Source organism: Gossypium hirsutum, chromosome A01 (genome assembly GCF_007990345.1).
Source record: "Gossypium hirsutum isolate 1008001.06 chromosome A01, Gossypium_hirsutum_v2.1, whole genome shotgun sequence".
Lineage (NCBI taxonomy): Eukaryota > Viridiplantae > Streptophyta > Magnoliopsida > Malvales > Malvaceae > Gossypium > Gossypium hirsutum.
The window spans coordinates 25253346-25272942 of record NC_053424.1 but is presented as its reverse complement, the minus strand read 5'-3'; the positions used below and the strand labels follow the sequence as shown (position 1 = coordinate 25272942).

Genomic DNA, 19597 nt, shown 5'->3' with positions numbered 1-19597 from the left:
TAACCAAATAATACCTTACAACAATAAAATTAAAAATTAATTTCAAAATAAATAAAAAAAAGAAAAAAACATTTATTTATAACAAAAAATTAGTAAATAGAAAAAATATCTTTTATGATTCTTTTCAACACCAAATCCTTCTAACTGCAAATACAACCTCTTGATTAATTTTTTTTCAAACCCTAAACCTAACCCTAATTTTTTCTCAAATCCCAAACACAACTTCTTCTCTTTCCCTTTCTCCTTTCCTTTTCTATTTTTTCCCTTCCCTTCTCTTCTCTTTATTCAGCTTCTATTTTCTTCTCTCTTTTTTCCCTTCCTTCCCTTCCCGCTCTCTTTTTCTTCTTCTTCTAAATTTCTTTTTCCTTTCATCCGGCCAAAATGGGGACATTGGGGACCTTATAATGGCCCCCAAAACAGATTTCACGGGCATAGTCCTGTCCCATCACTGCCACTGTTGCAGGGGTCAAGAGTGTGCTTATGAGGTTGGCTTCACCACCCTAGTGTTGCCTATTAGTTTGGCATGATCGGGGGGTGTGCCGCCTACCTATTAGGCATCACTAGTGGTCCTGTCACCTTAATGTCAGCAGGTCGACAGAGGGTTGGGTTTTGGTCATATGTAAATGACCCGTATTTCTTTAGTGTTGCCTATTTAGATGGCATTTTCAATTTTTTAATATATATATTTTAGTCTACTCTTTTAGATTTTAGGGTGGTGCCGCTTATGCACCAACTTCCACTTACATTCATGTACCATTTCGGTACATAATCTACCAAACATACTATTTAGGTTTTTTTTTTCACAATATTCAGATAAAAAAGCCTAGATGTGAGAAAGGAACAGAAATTTAAAAATTATTTTAAATTAATAAAAGTTATTTAAAAAATTAATAAAAATATTACAAATATAATATTCTTGGTAAAATGGAAATGGGTTCTTTCACATTTGTTTTTGATCAACAAGAATTTTCTTATAATAACAGCTTCGATTCCTTTGAGGAAATGGAAAATGGGTTCAATGGGAACAACAAGAAAATGGGTAGAAAAGTTAGTGATGAATCTTTGGCCAATGAAGAAAACAACGGGTTTAAAGACTTATTTAGACGAGGGAGCAAAGCAAGAAGAACAACATCATCTATGGCTGACTGGCTTTGAATTTTGTTTGAAGCTGAAGCAAAAATTGAAGAAATTACTGGTTTGAAACGGAAGAAGAGTTGGGTAATTCCAGAAAGAAGCGAGCTCGTAAATCAGGCTCCGTCGCCGGTAGTTCTTCGACGCTTTCAGCTAGTTCCGACAATGCCGGTGGTGGTTCAAACGCGCGTTTCGAATATGTAAACACACATTCGATATGATTTGCGAGGAGCTTGAACCGGCGGGGAATTTAATGGTAGAACCGAATTGGAGATCCATTTTTAGAGCTTGGGAGACAGTTGATTCATGGCGAGGAAGCCAAGGATGGTGGTTAGCCTTAGCCACATCGGGATGATGTTTAAAAGGTATTTAACGAACTTGTTGGATAGTGGCATGGTGCATAGTGCAGAGCATTTACTGCTTTGTTCAAGATACTGGTGAAAGATAACCATTTAGTTTCATCACACACATATATTTTTATGAAAGAAATAAAAACTATTAATAATGTTAAATATATTTTATTAATTTTAATTTTAAATATATTTTATTAATTTTTGAAGTTTTTTCATTTTCAGTAAAGGGGTTTTTTGTGTTTTGACGGGTAAGCTTTTTCTTTTGAAAGATTTACCCAATGGGCTTGGTTCAAAACTTCAATTTCTAACCTAAGAAAAAAACCCAAGAAGCTGAAATAGTGTGCTGCCCCTTTGCTACCACTTCGCCTCCGCTACTCTGCCATCCAACTGGTACATGAAGCAACCTTTTTTCCAGTGCTCAACCATTGTTAGCTAAAGCTGCTAAAGGTCAGTTTGGTTTTAGTAATTTTCTCTTGTACTTTGAGTAAGTTAGACATTGTTGAATGGATGGAAATTGTGGGTGTGTTCAAAATATATCTCTTGTATTTCATGATCCTTTTTTGGGCTTTTCTTTTATTTGATTCGGTCCCCATCTATAATTTTCTTATTAATTTGCTGTACAAATTGCACAATCATAAACCAATATCAGTGTATTCAATCATTTAAGGATCTATGTGGTTCAGTATTGTCTGAGCTTACTAAACTTTGCCTTTTTAATTTCAACTTTTGCTTGGATTATATGTTGTTAGAGCAAGCTGGCTTTCCTGAATGATTTATAGGAGTTTATAAAATTTGTTTGATAATTACTTCATACCAAGAGAAGAAAAGGAAAAAAAAAAAAACCTAGAAAAAGATCCGCAATTGATGAATTAGACGATCGATCCAATCGTATCACATTAGGAGACAGGTACAACCCTTTATATCTATTGTGAAAGCCCTCGAATTTCCCCCAGTCATTTCGCTTTGATCGATTTATGGTTTTTATGTTCTTAAGTAGCTCGGGAATTTGATTTCTTTGTACTACTTAATATTTGATGAAAATCATGTTATTTGATTTCTCTTCAAGGTGTCTTTGATTACGGATATTAGATATGTTTAACATTGCAACGACCTTCTGCAAAAGGATAAGCGTGAAGGAGCTAGTTACCAGCGCTCCTGTGTTTGGCACAATCACGGGTATGCTTCGTTGAAATGAGCTGTTTTGATTGCTTTTAATATTTATTAAATTCTTTGAGCTAATTTCATGGAACTTATCCTCATTTATTTGTGGCTTAGATGGATCTTCTTCTGGCTTAAGTTTGATGCTTAGGCGGTGGGCTAGTAAAAAAACTGCTGGATCAACTAAGAATGGAAGAGATTCAAAACCCAAGAATCTTGGGGTGAAGAAGTTTGGTGGCGAGGTCAGTGGATGATCCAAATTCAAATGCGTCCATTTAGTAATAATAGATATGATATGAAGATTTTGCATTGTTGTGGCAGAGGGTGATTCCTGGAAACATTATAGTTCGTCAACGAGGAACACGTTTCCATCCTGGAAACTATGTAGGGATTGGGAAAGATCATACTCTCTATGCCCTAAAGGAAGGTTGTGTGAAATTTGAGACGCATAAGCTTAGCGGGCGCAAATGGGTACATGTTGAACCCAAGGAAGGACATGTCCTTCACCCCCTTTATGCTACTGCTGATGCAGGAGAGCTAAAGACAGCCACGTAAGGTTTGTGACATTATTGTTTGTTTAGGCAACCAAGTTTGCATCTCATAGTTAGCTAAACTTTTTGAATGATATTGGATATTCAACTATCAATTGTATCAGAGAGGATCTTGGGAGAGATACAAAATAAAAGAAACATGAGGTTTGGCTCCCCATGTTCCATTTACCGCATGGTTGTTTCTGTTCCGGTTTCCTTTTTTGATATTCATTTCTTTTGATTTTTCTTTACTGCATAGCATAGTTTTTAGACTCTAGCATACAAGTATTCCACAGCCATGAGCAAGATATTATGCTATAAAATGATGCAAGCTTTTTACAAGACCTCTAAGATAAGTTTCTAGTAAAAAATGGTGGAATCTCTCGGGTACTTTACCAACAGTCTGATGTGATTCATTTTTCTTATGAGTTTTGTTCTCGAATGGCTTTGACTAGGAAGTAGTCTTTTCTAGTTGATTGGCTGAGCTTGACGCAGCTAACATGAAGCAGCTTTCTAGGGCTTTTAGTGAACTGTAGTTATTGAAATGCAAGCGGTTTATGTTTTGAGATTTTACTGGGATGCCAAATGTTTGAATCCAATTTCTCAAATGGAAGAATACAGTTAATGTGTTTCTTTGATTGCTACTAACAAAATGTAAACTTAATAAATCTGCAAGGGGTCCTAACCTGTTACAATTGTACACTCTCCATGTTCAGATATGTGAGAAAAAAGGCAATTACAACGAAAAAAATTATGCTTGTTGTAACAATCAACTGCAAACAAGCTTTTGAGCTTTTGAATGTATGAAAGAATCTTGCTGGATACAATCGGGGCTCTTGCTCTCTTCTTTTTCATGGCTGACTTCCGCTATTTTCATTAAGCCAAGGGATGTATCAGCTCAGCCAGTTTATCTGAATCAGGTTGGATCACCTGCTGGCTACAAGTATCCTCATAAAATAATAGCTGTAGAGCACAACTAGAAAAGAAAAACTGTTGGGTACAATGGTTGAGCAGGCACTTCAAACACTGAGGATTATTGGTTAGTTTTCATCTAACATCTCCATGTCTTGCATTTCCATGGGTTCAGGGAAAACTTCGTTCGACAACCTTTTACATGAAGACGAGTGTTCAATTCCATCGTTGCCATGAGAACCTACTCTACCTGCCTGCCTAAAACCACTGAAACCCTCTCTGTTTTGGTGGCCTGGGATGGTGGCACTCTCTGATGAGCTCTGTCGCCAACTACCAAAGAAGGCAGAACCCCAAGACCGCCTAGAAGATGTTGTTCTTAGCCTTGCGGAGCTGAAACTCTCCTCTCTTACTACTTTCAAAGGGTTTTCCAATGCTTTAAGAATATGTTTCATTGAGGGTCGTTTAGAAGGCTTGGGGTTAAGGCATGACCTTGCCACGATTGCCATGGCCCATACCTCCTCCAATAGATCCTCATCTACAATCAAGGATGGATCCATGATCTTAGTCACCAATTCCTTTTCATATATACTGATGCAAGGCAAGGTTTGCTCAAGCCACTCCTTTGTAGATGCATCTTCTGCCTTACCAATACCAAGCTTGCCTGTTATAAGCTCTAGTAATACCTTCCCGAAACAGTACACATCGTAAGCACAAGTAGTTGAAGAAGAACCTGCCCATATCCAAACATTGATATAAGAAACGGATGCTGATGTCTTATTAATAATTCAGAATCAACCCTCCCCAACGATATTCTTTGAGATAATTCTTAATTCCATGCGCAAATTTGGCAAAAAATCTATAGTTTCAGTTTCCAACTATAGGAACAAGTGATGGATATAATCTTTATCCATGTGTTATAACTGCTTTAATTTCAGTCAAATTAACCAATTCAAGCATAGTATCAAAAAATAAAAAAAAAAACCAATTCAAGCAGGGATGATGCCAATTCCAGTGCTTGTAGGATAAGAACGGCAAATCAATGAAATGAATGCTCACACATTAGTGAACTACTTTTATTAAGCCTAACATGTTAACCCATGATAACATATAGAACTTAAGGATGTTAACAAGCATGCAATCAAATTTTACGCACCTGAACCTGAAGGGCCTGGCTCAGAGGTCCTGCACATCATTGAGTCAAAATTTATATTAGAGCATTGAATAAATATACAATACAGAAAAAGATCTCGGCAAACACATTATCGACGAATAATTCAAATAATCTATTTTATATAACGAGTGCTACGAAGAAAAAAAGTGGGAATCTAAAGTTGAATCATATATGCTATGCTCTTTTTATCCGTGGACCTATTTCATTACTCCAATGACCTTGGAAAGAATTATATAGTTTATAAATTTACATCTAAGAAGATCAGCAATATCAATGTATTCTGTGGAATCAGTAGGTCATATCCCTTCAATCAAATTAACTATGTTGAAAGTAGCATGCATAGCAATATGATACCAAATGCTGTAGTTACAAGACAAAAGGCTAAGCAAGCAGTAGGATGAACTACGTACTGAAAGATACAAATCAGGTGTATTATGGACAAAACAAGCGACTTATATAATACTTACTGTGGTTTCCGGAGCAGCCTTTTGAGAACATTTTGGTGTGTATCTCCTTCCAGGGCACGAACTTCACACAAGCTTCCAAGTCTCACTTCAAATTTATCATCAAGAAGAATACTGCTAGCTTGAACATCCCTTCAACCACCAAAAGTAATTATAGCAAACAATTGAGGATACTGAAAATCGAAATCCTAAAGCTTGCGAAATGTTGCAAAAACAAGATGAACAGCATAAGATAGAATGGAGAAGGCAATATATTTAGCTCCAGCAGCTAAAAGGATTGATTATTAACTATTACAATGAGAATAGAAGTAAAAAGTAGAGAAAGCATGTTCTGAAATACCTGTGAACTAGGGAAGGATTACATTCATGGTGCAAATGAAACAGTCCTTCAGCAGCTCCAGTAGCTACTTTTAACCTTGTAATCCAATCCAGGGACTGTAAGCTATCATCATCCGAATTGGTAGCCCTGTAAAAGGAATTGGCTAAATCTCCATTTGGCATATGCTTGTATACCAAAAGCTTCTCAGTTTCATGCTCCAAGCAGTGCCCCAAAAGCGGGACAAATCTTGGGTGAGAAAGCTTTCTGAACAAATCCAATTCCATCATGTATGATTCTTTCTTGAAAGAACTCAAACTGACCCTTTTGATGACCACTGGGATCCCAGCTTCCAAGATACCACGAAATAGGTCACCTGAGTGGCCGTGCTTAATAAGATTCGTCTCACTAAAATTTTCAGTTGCTAGGAGCAGCTGCTCATATGTAAATGGATCTCCAGCACCAGCTATTGTAGGATCTTTCGGAAGTTGAGGACTATCCCCTTCAGGAACTGGCCCAACATCTGCATTCCTTCTTTGATTTCCGATGCCCTTATTGCGCCTCAAGACGAGCACTAGAATCAGAACCAATAGTACAATGAAGCCAAGTCCTCCAACTACTCCAGCCAAAATAAATATCAACCGTTTCCTGCTCTCCGAACTAGATTCTGCAGGAGGTGGCTGCGTTGTGTCGGGTGCTCCAAAATTATCAAAACTTAGCCCTCTATCAGTGTAAAAAAGTCTACAATCCTCCAAAGTCCTCTGTTTCAAAGCCTGAAGGCAATTCTTGTCAATAATAGCGTTTCTTTTCGTGTTGTCTACCTTGCCTTCAAAATAGTTGCCAGAGAGATCAATGAATCTGAACATCCCGAGCGAAAAATTCAGTTCATAAGAAATTGTTGACAGATGAACATGGCAGCTGTAGTGGCACTAATATTAGATCTAAGACCCGGAAATGGACCAGTAAAGTTGTTGCTCGATACATCAAGGGACTGTAATTTAGGCATTGACCAAATTGTAGCGTTAAGAGCACCATCAAGCTTATTCCTACTCAAATCCACAACTTGCAACTCAACAAGACTTGAAAACAAATCGACAGGCAGATGTCCTTCTAGCTCATTATCCGCCATTATCATCATTTTTAAACTCCTTAACATCTTTAATTCCTCCGGCAATGAACCGTACAAAGAATTCCTACTAAGATCAAGCTTAACCAGCCTTGAAAGATTGCCAAACTGAATAGGAATTGAACCAGAAAGATTATTATCTGAAACATTGAACACTTGAAGACCTCGTAAAGTGCCTAAACTAGGTGGAATTGACTCAGATAAGTAATTTGAAGCAAGTTCAAGCCTTTCCATGTTTCCAAAAGACCGAAAACTTGAGGGAATCGAACCGGTAAGCGAATTAACCGAAAGATCAAGAAATTTTAAGTTCCTTAATAGTCCCAATGTAGCAGGAATTAAACCAGCAAGATTGTTATCATGAAGATACAAAGAAGTGAGTCGACTCAAGTTACCGAGTGTACCAGGGATTGAACCGGAGATATTGCATGAGCGGAGATCAAGAACCTCGAGATTAGCCAACCGGTTTCCGAACCAATCCGGTATTGACCCGGGAAGCGGGAACCCAGAAGCATTGAAGGAAACTAACCGGGTCAAATTAACCAAAGAATCAACATTGAACTTGGGACTGAGTCGTCCAAGTCTGGTTCTTTTTAAACCGGAAACACTGATTTTGGAGACGGAGCCGTTCCGACATTCGATACCGAGCCACGACGAGCAGGGGTCGGACTTGATGGGCCAATCTTTGCCTCGGAGACCTAAAGATGCGCGGAGATCCAGCAATGCCCGCCGTTCGATTGGAGAACTTAACCGAGCTTTCTGAGCTACCACGCACTGGATCAAGAACAAGATTACAGCTAACAAGATTATTGATAACGCATTTCTTTGAGCTTCCATTGATAATGCGAAGCTGATGCTGATGAACTTCAATGGCCGCTAAGTGTCAAACTCATCTTCTTCTTAACAAAATAAAAATCTGTTAGTTTCGTATGTTTACCATTACCATTACTATCAGAGAGCTCTCTTTCTCTTACTAATCTGTACATTTTATGTTCTTACTTGATTTACAGAAAGTAAAATTAAAAAAATAAAATTGGGGGGGGGGGTTATTAAGTAATAACTATTACTCAAAAATAGTGAGAAAAAAAAATCTTGTTCTTGGTAAATTCTTACCACCAATCACGAGCTTTGATTCTGCATTCGATGTTGTTTACCGCCGATCCCGAATTAATAATAATTTAAACAAATAAAAGAAAAATCAAATAGAACTTGATGTATTAAATCCAAAAGAAATTCAAAGAAAAAAAATGAATGATGGCACGGGGTTTTAAGGGAAGCGAGGGTCAGGTGACATTAATGAGATGAAAGCAAAAAAATGAGGGAAGGGTTTGTTTGCCCAACCGCAAGGCTTTCTGCAAATACAGTTCTACTTTACTATCCACCGGAGCTATTTAGTGAACCTGCCATTTCAACAAACTCAAAAGACTCTAAACCTTTCAATTTTATTATTACTACTCACTCAGAACTTCAATGGTGATATGGAGTTTTATGCTTCATTGACTTGGAATTCTTTTTTTCCACTCAAATTTTATAAAAAAATTAACTAAAATTGTTCAAATAAATTATTATACCTTAAAAAAAGAAAAGGTGGAATCTTGATCCTGAAAACCCACTCAGCCTGTACCCAACAACAATATGGAATAATAAAATAAAAAAGGGTGAATCCTTTCGTTTTCACATCGTAATCAATCAAAATACAAAGTGTTGTAAGTGGCAAATAGAGTGGGGATATAAAGTCTTCTTCAGCGACATTTACCTGATGAAATTTGTGCTTTATGATCACTCTATCTTCATCAACTATTCTTATTTCTTTTTCCAATTATATGATATTTGAAGTTGGGTAATTTTCACACTCGAGCCATTTAGATTTTAAGTTATTTCTTTCACTTACCCATCCTATTTGAAGAAATTTTCACATATAATTGTTTCTTTATTTGTTTATTTTTTCACTTTTAATTACAAAAAAAAAAATATAATTAAATCAAGTATATTTAACTTCTTTCATTACAAAAAATTAAAATTAATTCCAATTAAAATTAAGCATTTTAAATTTATAATTAAATAAGATATATATTAACCTTGATATAATTCATTAAATTAAATCAAGCTATTAAACTTTTGATTTTGAGTAAAACATTGATGAAATTTGTGTTTATAAACAAATTGTGGATGGAAAGTTAATTTTTCTAATTTTGTATATCGATGACATTCTACTCATTGAAATGTTGTACATAAATAGTCATCGGTTAAACTGTGGTTAACTCAACAATTTAGCATGAAAGATTTAGGTGAATCTAATTATGTTCTAAGAATTTGAATCCTTAGGGATTGAAAGAATAAAGTGATAGCTTTATCGTATGGTTCATAAATAGACAAGTTATTGAAACGTCTTACAATGATCAATTCAAAAAAGGGATCACAAACTTTTGTTTTGAGATTTGATTTTTTTTCTTTAGAAGACTATCTTAAGGTAGCAAAAGAAAGAGAACATAAGATAAAGTTCCTTATGCCTTATGGCCTTGGCCGTAGGAAGTCTCATGTATGATATGCTACTAAGCACACGTTTAGATGTTTGTTATGCAGTAACGATGGTAAGTCAATATCAAGCAAATCCCGATCCAAAACATGTGCAAAAAATTAAGCATATACTCAAGTATTTATGGAGAACTAGGGATTACATGCTTGTATATTTAGGAGGGGGTTTAACTCCTATTAGATATACAAACTCTGATTTTAAAACGTGTTGAGATTCGAGGAAATCGACATTGAATTGTGTCTTTATCCTTGGCGATGAGTCCATAGTGTGGAGAAGTGTCAAGCAAGGCTGTAACACCTAATACCTGACCTGATCATCAGGTTCAGGTACAAGATGAGATAATAACCCAATAACTCAATGCTATAAAAAAAATCTACATTCAATGCATACTTGAACAACTTAAATTTCAAAACCAAACTATTAAGATTCGTACAAAACTGGCGATAATTCTTACAACTTCGATTCCCACATCCATTTATAAGTTTCAAATTAAGACTCAGTTACTGACACAATCACTTAAATCTTAAGTCGTGGCCTCCAAGGAAACCCCTCTCTATATATGAAATAGCTATCACTTCCACCTCTAACTCTGGCGAGGTTTGGCTTGGTCCCTCCTTTTTATTTTCAAGTCTTTATCTACCCTGCACCCAATCAATAATTTTATAAGTTCAGAAGAACTTAGTGAGATTTGTACATAAAATTCATGGAAGACTGTTTAAATATTAAGAAAATGAGACTCTAGGTACAAAATTAAACTCCTTGGATTTTATTGGAGAATTTGCGAACTTAGTTTATAAGGCCAACGCCTCATTCTCTCTGAGTTGCTTATTGGTAGACATAATCCCTGGTCTGGTCATAACCATGTTCTATCTGGAGATGTTCTCTCATGGGTCTTACCCCCATTTTATTGTTGTTCAGAATTATGTTATACCCCTTTCGTGTTATGTCACATCCTTGGTACCCGTATTCACTACTTCTGACTGAGGACAACGATTAGTGTTCACCTAGTATTTGCCATAATTGTAGATCCTTACCTATATAAGATATCTTTCTAATATCTTCTTTTCCTTGGTGGACTAGTGCCTAAGATGTAACTCCATAGTACTTATTCTTTTAATCCCATCTTTCAAGGTATTCCAATAGATAGGTAGTTCCCGGCGTACCATTTCCTACTCAGGTATTCCTTGGTCATTTCCACTCTTGGTAGACCTACAAGGTCTTCTCTGTATTACATGGCTCTAATGGACTCCCGCTTCTCACTATTTTCTGGAGGACTCTCAACCATAGTAGTTCCCTGTGGACTTCTCTACCACTAGTCTTAGTGGTCTTTTCTCCGCATTATGTAGTCCTAGCTAGCATACTTTCCTGGAAATGTTTTGGCGGACTTTATTGGTCATTCGGCCTTGTGCAGGCATTTCCTCCTATAATGTCTCTTGATGGACTTCTCATCCTTCCGGTTATCTCTTTGTCAGTTGCCGAATTAAGACCTTAACCTATAATAATCCCTTCTATATCTGCTCAACCAATGTGGGTTTCGTGATATTTCTGGCAGATTTTTACTGGCAGGTACTACATATGCTAATTTGTTTAAGGAATTTCTCCTTTCTTTCGCACAAACCGGTGTTGAGGCATTTCTTTGGCTTTACTCTCCATTTCACTTTAGTGAGTCCTTGTGTTATCCCGTTTGCTTGTGTTCCCTAAACGTGCCAAGACCATTCTATCTCGTAACTTGACATACGAGTCACACCGCAACTTCTTCTTTATTCCCTAGTTGGATTATTGGTTTACCGTACTACGATTCCCATATGTTGCCATAACTGATAGATGGTCTTACACATGTAATCCCTATGTTTAATGTCCTGGTGGACTCTATTGGTTGCCATAGCTGAGCTATGGTCTCACACCTTAACCTCTTTCGTGGTGTCACCTCGAAGGATCTTATCGTTGTCACAGTGTCGCTCCATAGAGTTGATAGACTGTCATCATGGTGTAGCTCTAGCAAACCAATAGATAACATTTCTCGATGCCACCCAAACTCTCTTGAATCCCCATTTCAATCCGCCTATTCCTCCATTATGCCAATTTTTCCTATCTTTATCTACTTTGACAAGGTAAGTACCTCCGTACTCCGCATATAAACTACTCACACATTTCATGCAAACAAGGTACTTGATACATAACACAAAGTACACCACATATATTCAACATCACATGATAATTCTTTGATATTCAATGATCATACTTACAAATATTCACATACTTGTACAAGGTTATGCATTTACAGCATGCTCAATCACCATTTTTACACACAACAACAAATTCAGACAACCCAAGATAGTCACAACACAAATAATTCATCAACTCAACTTCCTCATCCACTCTAAATAGGGTACAAAAACCCATCTTGTTTCCTTTATCCTCGTCAGCTTAGCTTGTCTAAACACTAGAGCCTTATTTATCTTGGCGGCTAACATGACAATCATTTATCTGTTAAATCGAAGGTATTCAGCCTTAAACCCCAGAACCCAATTTATAGAAACTTATTAAGAGTTCCAGCCCTCCCTCTTTCTCAAAATATCGAGTACAAAAATGTTAAAAAGCTTACCAATTTCTTGATTTCTCTACATTCAGACTTCACTTCTCACAACATCGGCTTCATGTAGAGCTCTACTACGTTCTCTTTTTTGGAACAATTGAAGAAGACAATATAAGTAAGAAGAAAGTTTGTAAACAGAATTGGGGGAGGATTTTCTTTTGTAATAATATCCATTTTCACTTATATATAACTCCTATGCATGGTCTCTCAATCTTTTTTAGCCAATCATCGACAATCATTATGCCTCCCATTATGGAACCAACTAGTTCCATCTTAACAAACCAAAGCTGAAACTAAACTATTTGCCCAACAGTCACAAAACTTACCAAAATTCCTAGTAGACTCTGCCAGCTTACTATACATTTAATTAAGTGCTAAAATTCCTTTAAATTAGAGTCCTAAAGGAAATTTGAGTGTGACAAGGGCTACACTACTAAATCCACTATAGAGGCCAAATATGTAGCTGCTTCTTAGGCAACAAATGAAACAATCCAGCTTTGAAAGTTTCTTATGGATCTTGAAGTCATTCCTAGTAAGGAAAAAGCTATTACACTGTATTGTGATAATAGCGCGACAATAGCTAATATTAAGGAATCATGAAATCATAAAAGGATAAAACAAATTGATAAAAAATATCATAATATCCAAGAGGCAGTGGTAGATGGAATAGTAGATGTAGTCAAAATCACATCTAAGGATAACCTTGTAGATTCGTTTACTAAGACTTTGGTGGCTAGAAGCTTTGAGAAACATGTGGAGGGTATGAGAATGCGAAATATAACTCATCTACTTCACTAGGGAAAGTGAGAGATTATTGGGATCTAGTGCCCTAAATGTAGCTTATTCATCAGTTGTAATTTTTCAAACATGTTGATTTAAATAAAATTTCATTACATAATAATATCATTTGTATTTGTCCTTAACGATTATTGTACGCAAAATAAAATGTAAGCAAATACTGGCTAATTGATCATTTAATGTTTAATTAACACTAACTTATTTTATTTGATCAAATCAAAACGTGAGAAGACAATTTATATTAGTAGATAATCTAAACAATCCAGAGGCTGACTGCCGCTAGACGTACGAACGTCTGGACTGGAAATACTGCAACAAAAAGATATAAAATAAAACACTGCAACAAAAAGATATAAAATAAAACAGCGATGTCCGCAAGTATATGGGTCAAATTGTAATATAGTAATTTTACAATGAAACACTTCAGAAAGTATTTTGAGGACCGTACCCAATGGAGGTTGAATCAAACAAAAAACTACATTCTACTCCAACAAGGCTAAACAGTAATAATCAAAATTATAGTTCGAAAAACCAAATCAAAATTAAGCAGCAAAGATAGCATAAATTAAATATGATTAACAATTGAAATTCACTCAATTGACAATAGAAGATTAACTCATGTCAGTGTTCATAATTAACTTCAGAATTCAAGTTTTAACGAATTAGCTAATAATTAACTAGTTATTACCTCTCGACCTCTAACTAATTAACTAATTGACAAAACCCAGTTATCTCTCGACCTCGCAGTTTAAATTGGAATTAAGAGGTGCTTGATAAACTATTCTCTCGACCTCATTTACCTAGATTACTTTCTAGGATTGTCAATTTTAGGGTTTAAGCATACATAATTTAAGTCAACTAATTCTAAGGTAAACCCTAATTCTTTCGTCAATTAATCCCACCTACGATCGTTAACCTCCCGATGGATTTAGCTACTCATGGATCGAAATACAAAATTTCCTAACTTCAATTTAAACATACAAAGTAAATATTTAACTAAAGAAAAAGGAAAAGAGAAATTAATCCATTTTGATATGGAGTGCGCTCGGAAGTCGAAAACCCTTTAATAATCGTCGAGGTAACATCGATTGCAAGTGAAAACCAAAGAAAAATTATAAAGTATTAAAGAAACAAAAACTCGAAACCAAATCAAATCCATGTTTGAAACAATAATAAAAATTTTGTTGAAAAACTAAAACTAAAGTGAAACTAAAATTAAATCTCTAATATCTCTTTAGAAAAAATGACCCTTCGCTAATACCAAAACATTAATATATATATATATATATAGGTAATTGTTTCTGTCCTAATTAGGTCAAATACAGACCATTAAACTGAATAAAATACACTGTGCAGAAGAAAACACCCTCAATAGTCTTTTAGCCTACATCACATCGGTATCGTGACACCTGAGGACCGATGTCGCGATGCTGGCATCGTCCTTGATGTTCTTTGGTTTGAAAACAGTGTCCTGCACACTAAATTGGCTTGTCAGTCCTACCTTAGGCCCATATTAGCCCAACACTCCATTACAATACCAAAATATGCGTAAAAACGTTTATTTTATCAAAATTAAACATGAAAAAAAATAAAATGCAAAACTAATAAAAATAGCACTAAATTGTGCCGAAAACAAGCTCATTAAGTGATGGAAAGAACCTAATTTGGCACCACGAATTGTGGCAGATCAGAGGCTAATCGAAATTGCAAATCGATTGAAAGAGTAATATGTTGTCTGTCACATCCTAAAAACCATGTTAGTAGAATCGGATAAAGGACCGAATATTAGAACCGGGTATTTAATAATAAAATATTAAAATAATTATTGAGTCTAAAATAGGTGGTGAAAATTAGAATTAGGCGATCGGTTATTAAATAACTTAAAATGGATTTTAAAAATAAAATCAGGTTTGGAAATAAATGAGAAAAATGTGGTTTAATTAAATTAGGACTGATTTGGAAAACAAGGGAAAACTGGGAGTTTTTAAAAGGTAAATTTCCCTTAATTTTGAAAATCTGTTCATCTCCCTTTTTCTTTTTTAAAAAAACCCAACTTCCCAAACTCAAATTAGAGCATTTTCTCTCAAAATAGCCAAACAAATATGAATTTCCAACCTTCCAAACATAAAAAATCCTCCCAATTTTAAAGAAAAACCATTAAATCCTCATCAAATTTGTCATTATCCTTCTCACGTTCAACTTCGAATTAGCTCAAAAAATTGTTTTTTTCTTCAAATTGAGGTAATGTCTTGACTTATTATGATTAGATTAAGGTTATTGTTTTTCTAATTCGAAAGTTAATCAAGTGTGTTGAGAGCTTTTAAGATTTAAAACTTTTTAATCAAATCTTGGCTCAACAGTGGTGAAATCCGAAATATTGGATAAACCTACTATTTTTTTATTAATTTCTAACCTATTTTGAACTAAATAGAAGATATTTGAACTCAATTTGATAGATCGATATCCAATTTTAATGAATTTCGAGTTTCCCTCTTTTGTGTGTTCATATAAACTTGATTTTCTGAAAAATTTTAAATTCGTGGGATTAGGTAAAATGAAAGGTTTATATTTGTAATAACAAGTTAAATAGGATGTTTAGAAACTTAATTAAGGTTTAGGAATAAAAATTGAGTGAGGAAACCTCATATTTCGACAAAATGAGTAGATTTTTGGTATGAGAAAAGTGACATTAGAGTGGTGATTTTGTTGCTGTTTGTTTGAGTTTAAGGCTGTTAATAATGTGTTTGTAATGTATTTAATGTGTATGCAAAATTTTGAACTCATCGGGAGCTTTTACGAGTAAGGAAAAATTGAAAGAAAAGCTTGTTTGAAATAGTTGGGTAAAAGGTGTCAACTAAGTGAGTGGTTGAAATTGTAGCTCTTAGGCACGATTCCTAAGGTTGAGTGTGAGCTTAGGTTGGTCTAAACAAGTAATCTAAGTCCAAGATTAAGTAATTCTACTTGAACAATATCCTATTACATATGATGCTTGTATGTGAGATTGTGAAAAAGCATGTGTAATATTTAAGCGAGTGATAGGTGAATATGATGGTGCTTGTCACACCCCAAAAATTTGGTTAGCAGAATTGGGAAAGTAGGATCGGGGTTAGTGAATTGGAACTCATAAACAGGATAGATAATTATATAATTAAGAATTAATTTAATAAAATATTAAAATAATTAGAATGAATAATTTTAGGTTAAGAAATTAAAATTAGGTGTCTGAGAACTAATTTGATTAAAACGAATTTTTCAAAAACAAGGTTTGATTTAAAAATAATTTTGAAATGGTTTTAATTGAAAAACGAGGACTTATTTGAAAAAAAGGGAAGAAACTAGAGGTGGTTAAATGGGTAATGGCCCAATTTTTAAAAAATTGGTGCCTATTTAACAACCCCCATGTCTCCTTCCCTCTCATTCTTCATCTTCTTCAAAATTTTGCCAAACACAAAATCAAAGCTTTTCTCCCTAAATTAGTTCATCCTTTTTGATTCCTAAGCTCTCTAAACACAAAATCTCTTTTCAATTTTGAAGAACACTCGTGTTTTCATCCTTAAAATCCTCAAGAGATCTTCATATGTTTTAGCTTGAATTAGCTCCATAGCTTGTTGATTTTGAAAAATTGAGGTAAGATTCTAAATTTTCATGATTAAACTAAGTGAGTTGCTATTTCAATTTGAGATTTAAATGATTTAATCAAGACCTCAATATATCACTAAAGTTTTAAGTTAATTTTTGAGTTGATTTTTGGCTTGAAAATGGTAGATCTCATATTTCTTGGCTAAGCTTTGATTTTAAAGTGATTTCTAACTTATTTTTATCTAATTAAAAGGTATTTGATCTTAATTTAATAAATCCTTAATGAATTTAAGCAAATTGAATGTTTTCCCCCTTTTTAAAAGGTCAGATAAGCATGATTTTTCTGAAAAAATTAGATCGGTGAAATTGGATGAAATTGATGGTTTGGATATGTAGTTAGATGATATTTAGGATGTATGAAGTTGAAATCTAAGCTTAGAAATGAGATTTGAGTGGTTAAACACCTATTTCGACAAAACTAGTTAAATATTCGGTATAGAGGTTAATAGGCTTTGATTTATGATTTTGGAATGATTTAATGGTGTTTGTTGTTGTTAGTAACGCCTTTGTAATGTGTTTGATGTGTAGGAAAAGTGTCAATTCATTTAGGATCCTCCACAACCATGGACAAAGGCAAATAGAAGCTTACTTGATCATGGTAGTTGAAGCAATTGTTGCTAAGGTGAGTGGTCCGATATACTGCATTTAAACTCCAATACGCAGGCTAAGGTGACATATGCGAATCCCCTGCTTAATTAATATGCGAATATTGATTCTCTTGGTGCAAACCATTGCAATTTTGTTTAACTGTAGGGTATGCATGCTATTCGATTTTAAGGAGCCAAATGCATGAATCTAAAACGTGCATGTAGTTATAGGAATAAAATAGACAGGCCATAGGAATAAAATAGACAGGCCGTAGCTGTAAACCATATACTTGACGTGATAAATATGTGTGAATTGTGCATTTAATTATTGCATATGTGTGAAAGCATAATATTAAAGGCGTGCTAATGTACTGAAAATGTATGCGTATATATACAATATATATGCGTGCATTTTGTTATATATATGTAATATATATATGCATGGGTCATGTTATATATATAATATATATGTGTGAGTTTTGATTATATATAATATATATGTTTATATGGGTCTTATTTTATATAATATATATGCATATGAGTTTTGTAATGCTTGCAAACTAATAAAAAAAATAATGTGAACTCTTATAACATGCGAATTTTATTGATAATGTACATCTAAGCATGCACGAACCAATATGTGAATTATGAGCTCTATGGTAATACAAGCTTTGATTAGTGCAAAATTATATTATCGTGAAATGCTAGGTGCGAGCTTAACTGTAGTGCGAGCTAATTATATTTGTGTATTGTGTTATATTGTAAACCATGTTAACTTGGTGAATTATATTATTATGGCGAACTATGTTAATTTAGTGAACTGTATTAATATGGTGAATTATATTAATTTGCCAAATTGTGTATTGTGAGATTTTGATTTGTATTGTATATAAGCTAAGCTATTGCATGCCCTATGCTAAATAAATATGCGAACAATGATTTATGTGAGCTATGTCATGAATGATATGTGAACTGTGTTATATGTGTAATATATGTTGCATGAAAGTTATATTATTTGTGAACCATGCTCTATAATGTGCAAGCTCTGCTTAATTACGAGCCCTATTATATTGAATATTGTGAATGTGTTAAAGAGATATGTTGGCATTGTGACTTTATAGAACCATTGGATATAGTTGGCATACCACAAGATTGTGAGTACTCTCCTTTTTTATTGCGATGGGCATTATGGCCTTGTGTTAGAGAGATAAAAGAATGTCGAGCATAGCTCCATTCACCGTAGATAGCATGGTATGTTCAAAAAGTGTGAGCATTTGTGGTACACTTATATTGGAGATAGTGTAGGGCTCTTTGAGTCCAAAAGTGAGGCGTTATAAGGAGATCTGTTTATCCAATGTGTGGTTATAGAGTCCCCTATATGTTTCATAATCACAAAAATGCCAATTTATCATTATTTGAAATATATGAGTTATGATGGAGTATGAATTGTTATTTTGCATAAACTGTTATGTGTTATGAACTGCTCATTGGTATAAACTATTATTTCATATGAGCAAATGTTTTATGCAAATTGATAATTTATGTGATCTGCCCATTTTATGCAAATTACTTATTATATGTGCATGCTTATTTTATGAGAACTATTGTGTCATGTGAGTTACTATTTTGTGTAGACTGTAATAATATATGAACCGTTATAGTATGTCACCATTTAACCTAACTGATGTGTTCATTTGTTGTGACAGCCCTAATTTGGCCCTAGTCGAAAAGTGGTTTCGGGATCACAAAACCGAGTCACAAAAATAATTAAATGTTATATTCTGTGTTTATTATATGTGAAAGTGCATGTGTGAAAATTTCATGCTTTGATTTTGTCATTTGAGAATAAAATTATGAAATAGGACCTATGTGAAAATTTCTGAAAATGCTATAGGCCAAATTGTAGTGGCCAAATAATTTGTAGTGTAAAATAGGAGGATTTGCATGTCAAACCTCCCATTTTACATGTAGTGGCCGGCCATCATGTTGGTGGTAGACAACATGTGCAAATTTTTTTATTGAAATTATGGCATGAGTATGGCACAAATATTATATGCCATTTTGTGTCATAAATTGTTGGGTAATTAGAATAATAAGAATAACAAAAGCAAGTGAAGGAAAAGTTTTGTCCATCCTTGTTCATGGTAGCCGAAAATGGAAGAGAAAGGAGAGGAAAAAAGCTCTTGAATGTTCGGTCACTTGGGGAAGAAAATCCAAGGTAAGTTCATGGTGCTTTGCTTCTATTTTGAAGTTCATGGGTTTTTCTTGTTTCTACCTTAACCT

The 19597-nt window shown here is 34.6% G+C and overlaps 1 protein-coding gene and 1 pseudogene across 1 annotated transcript; one reads left to right on the top strand and one right to left on the bottom strand.

The window, feature by feature from the left end:
- Nucleotides 1–937: 937 nt before the first annotated feature.
- On the top strand, nucleotides 938–3361 carry LOC107917907 (50S ribosomal protein L27). The gene is made up of 5 exons (XM_016847317.2): nucleotides 938–1496; nucleotides 1707–1931; nucleotides 2551–2660; nucleotides 2760–2884; nucleotides 2964–3361. Exons 3-5 carry the CDS (start codon nucleotides 2576–2578, stop codon nucleotides 3195–3197), a joined length of 444 nt encoding a protein of 147 aa, XP_016702806.1. The 5' UTR covers nucleotides 938–1496; nucleotides 1707–1931; nucleotides 2551–2575; the 3' UTR covers nucleotides 3198–3361.
- Nucleotides 3362–3413: 52 nt separating this feature from the next.
- LOC107917905 (probable LRR receptor-like serine/threonine-protein kinase At2g16250) lies at nucleotides 3414–8895 on the bottom strand (annotated as a pseudogene).
- Between the last annotated feature and the right edge of the window lie 10702 nt (nucleotides 8896–19597).

Bases quoted from the DNA above. Each gene is read 5' to 3' on its own strand.
- LOC107917907 (XM_016847317.2), top strand. From the start codon at position 2,576: ATGTTTAACATTGCAACGACCTTCTGCAAAAGGATAAGCGTGAAGGAG. The intron at 2,661-2,759 runs GTATGCTTCGTT...TTTGTGGCTTAG, and splicing joins TGTGTTTGGCACAATCACGG to ATGGATCTTCTTCTGGCTTA. The intron at 2,885-2,963 runs GTCAGTGGATGA...TTGTTGTGGCAG, and splicing joins TGAAGAAGTTTGGTGGCGAG to AGGGTGATTCCTGGAAACAT.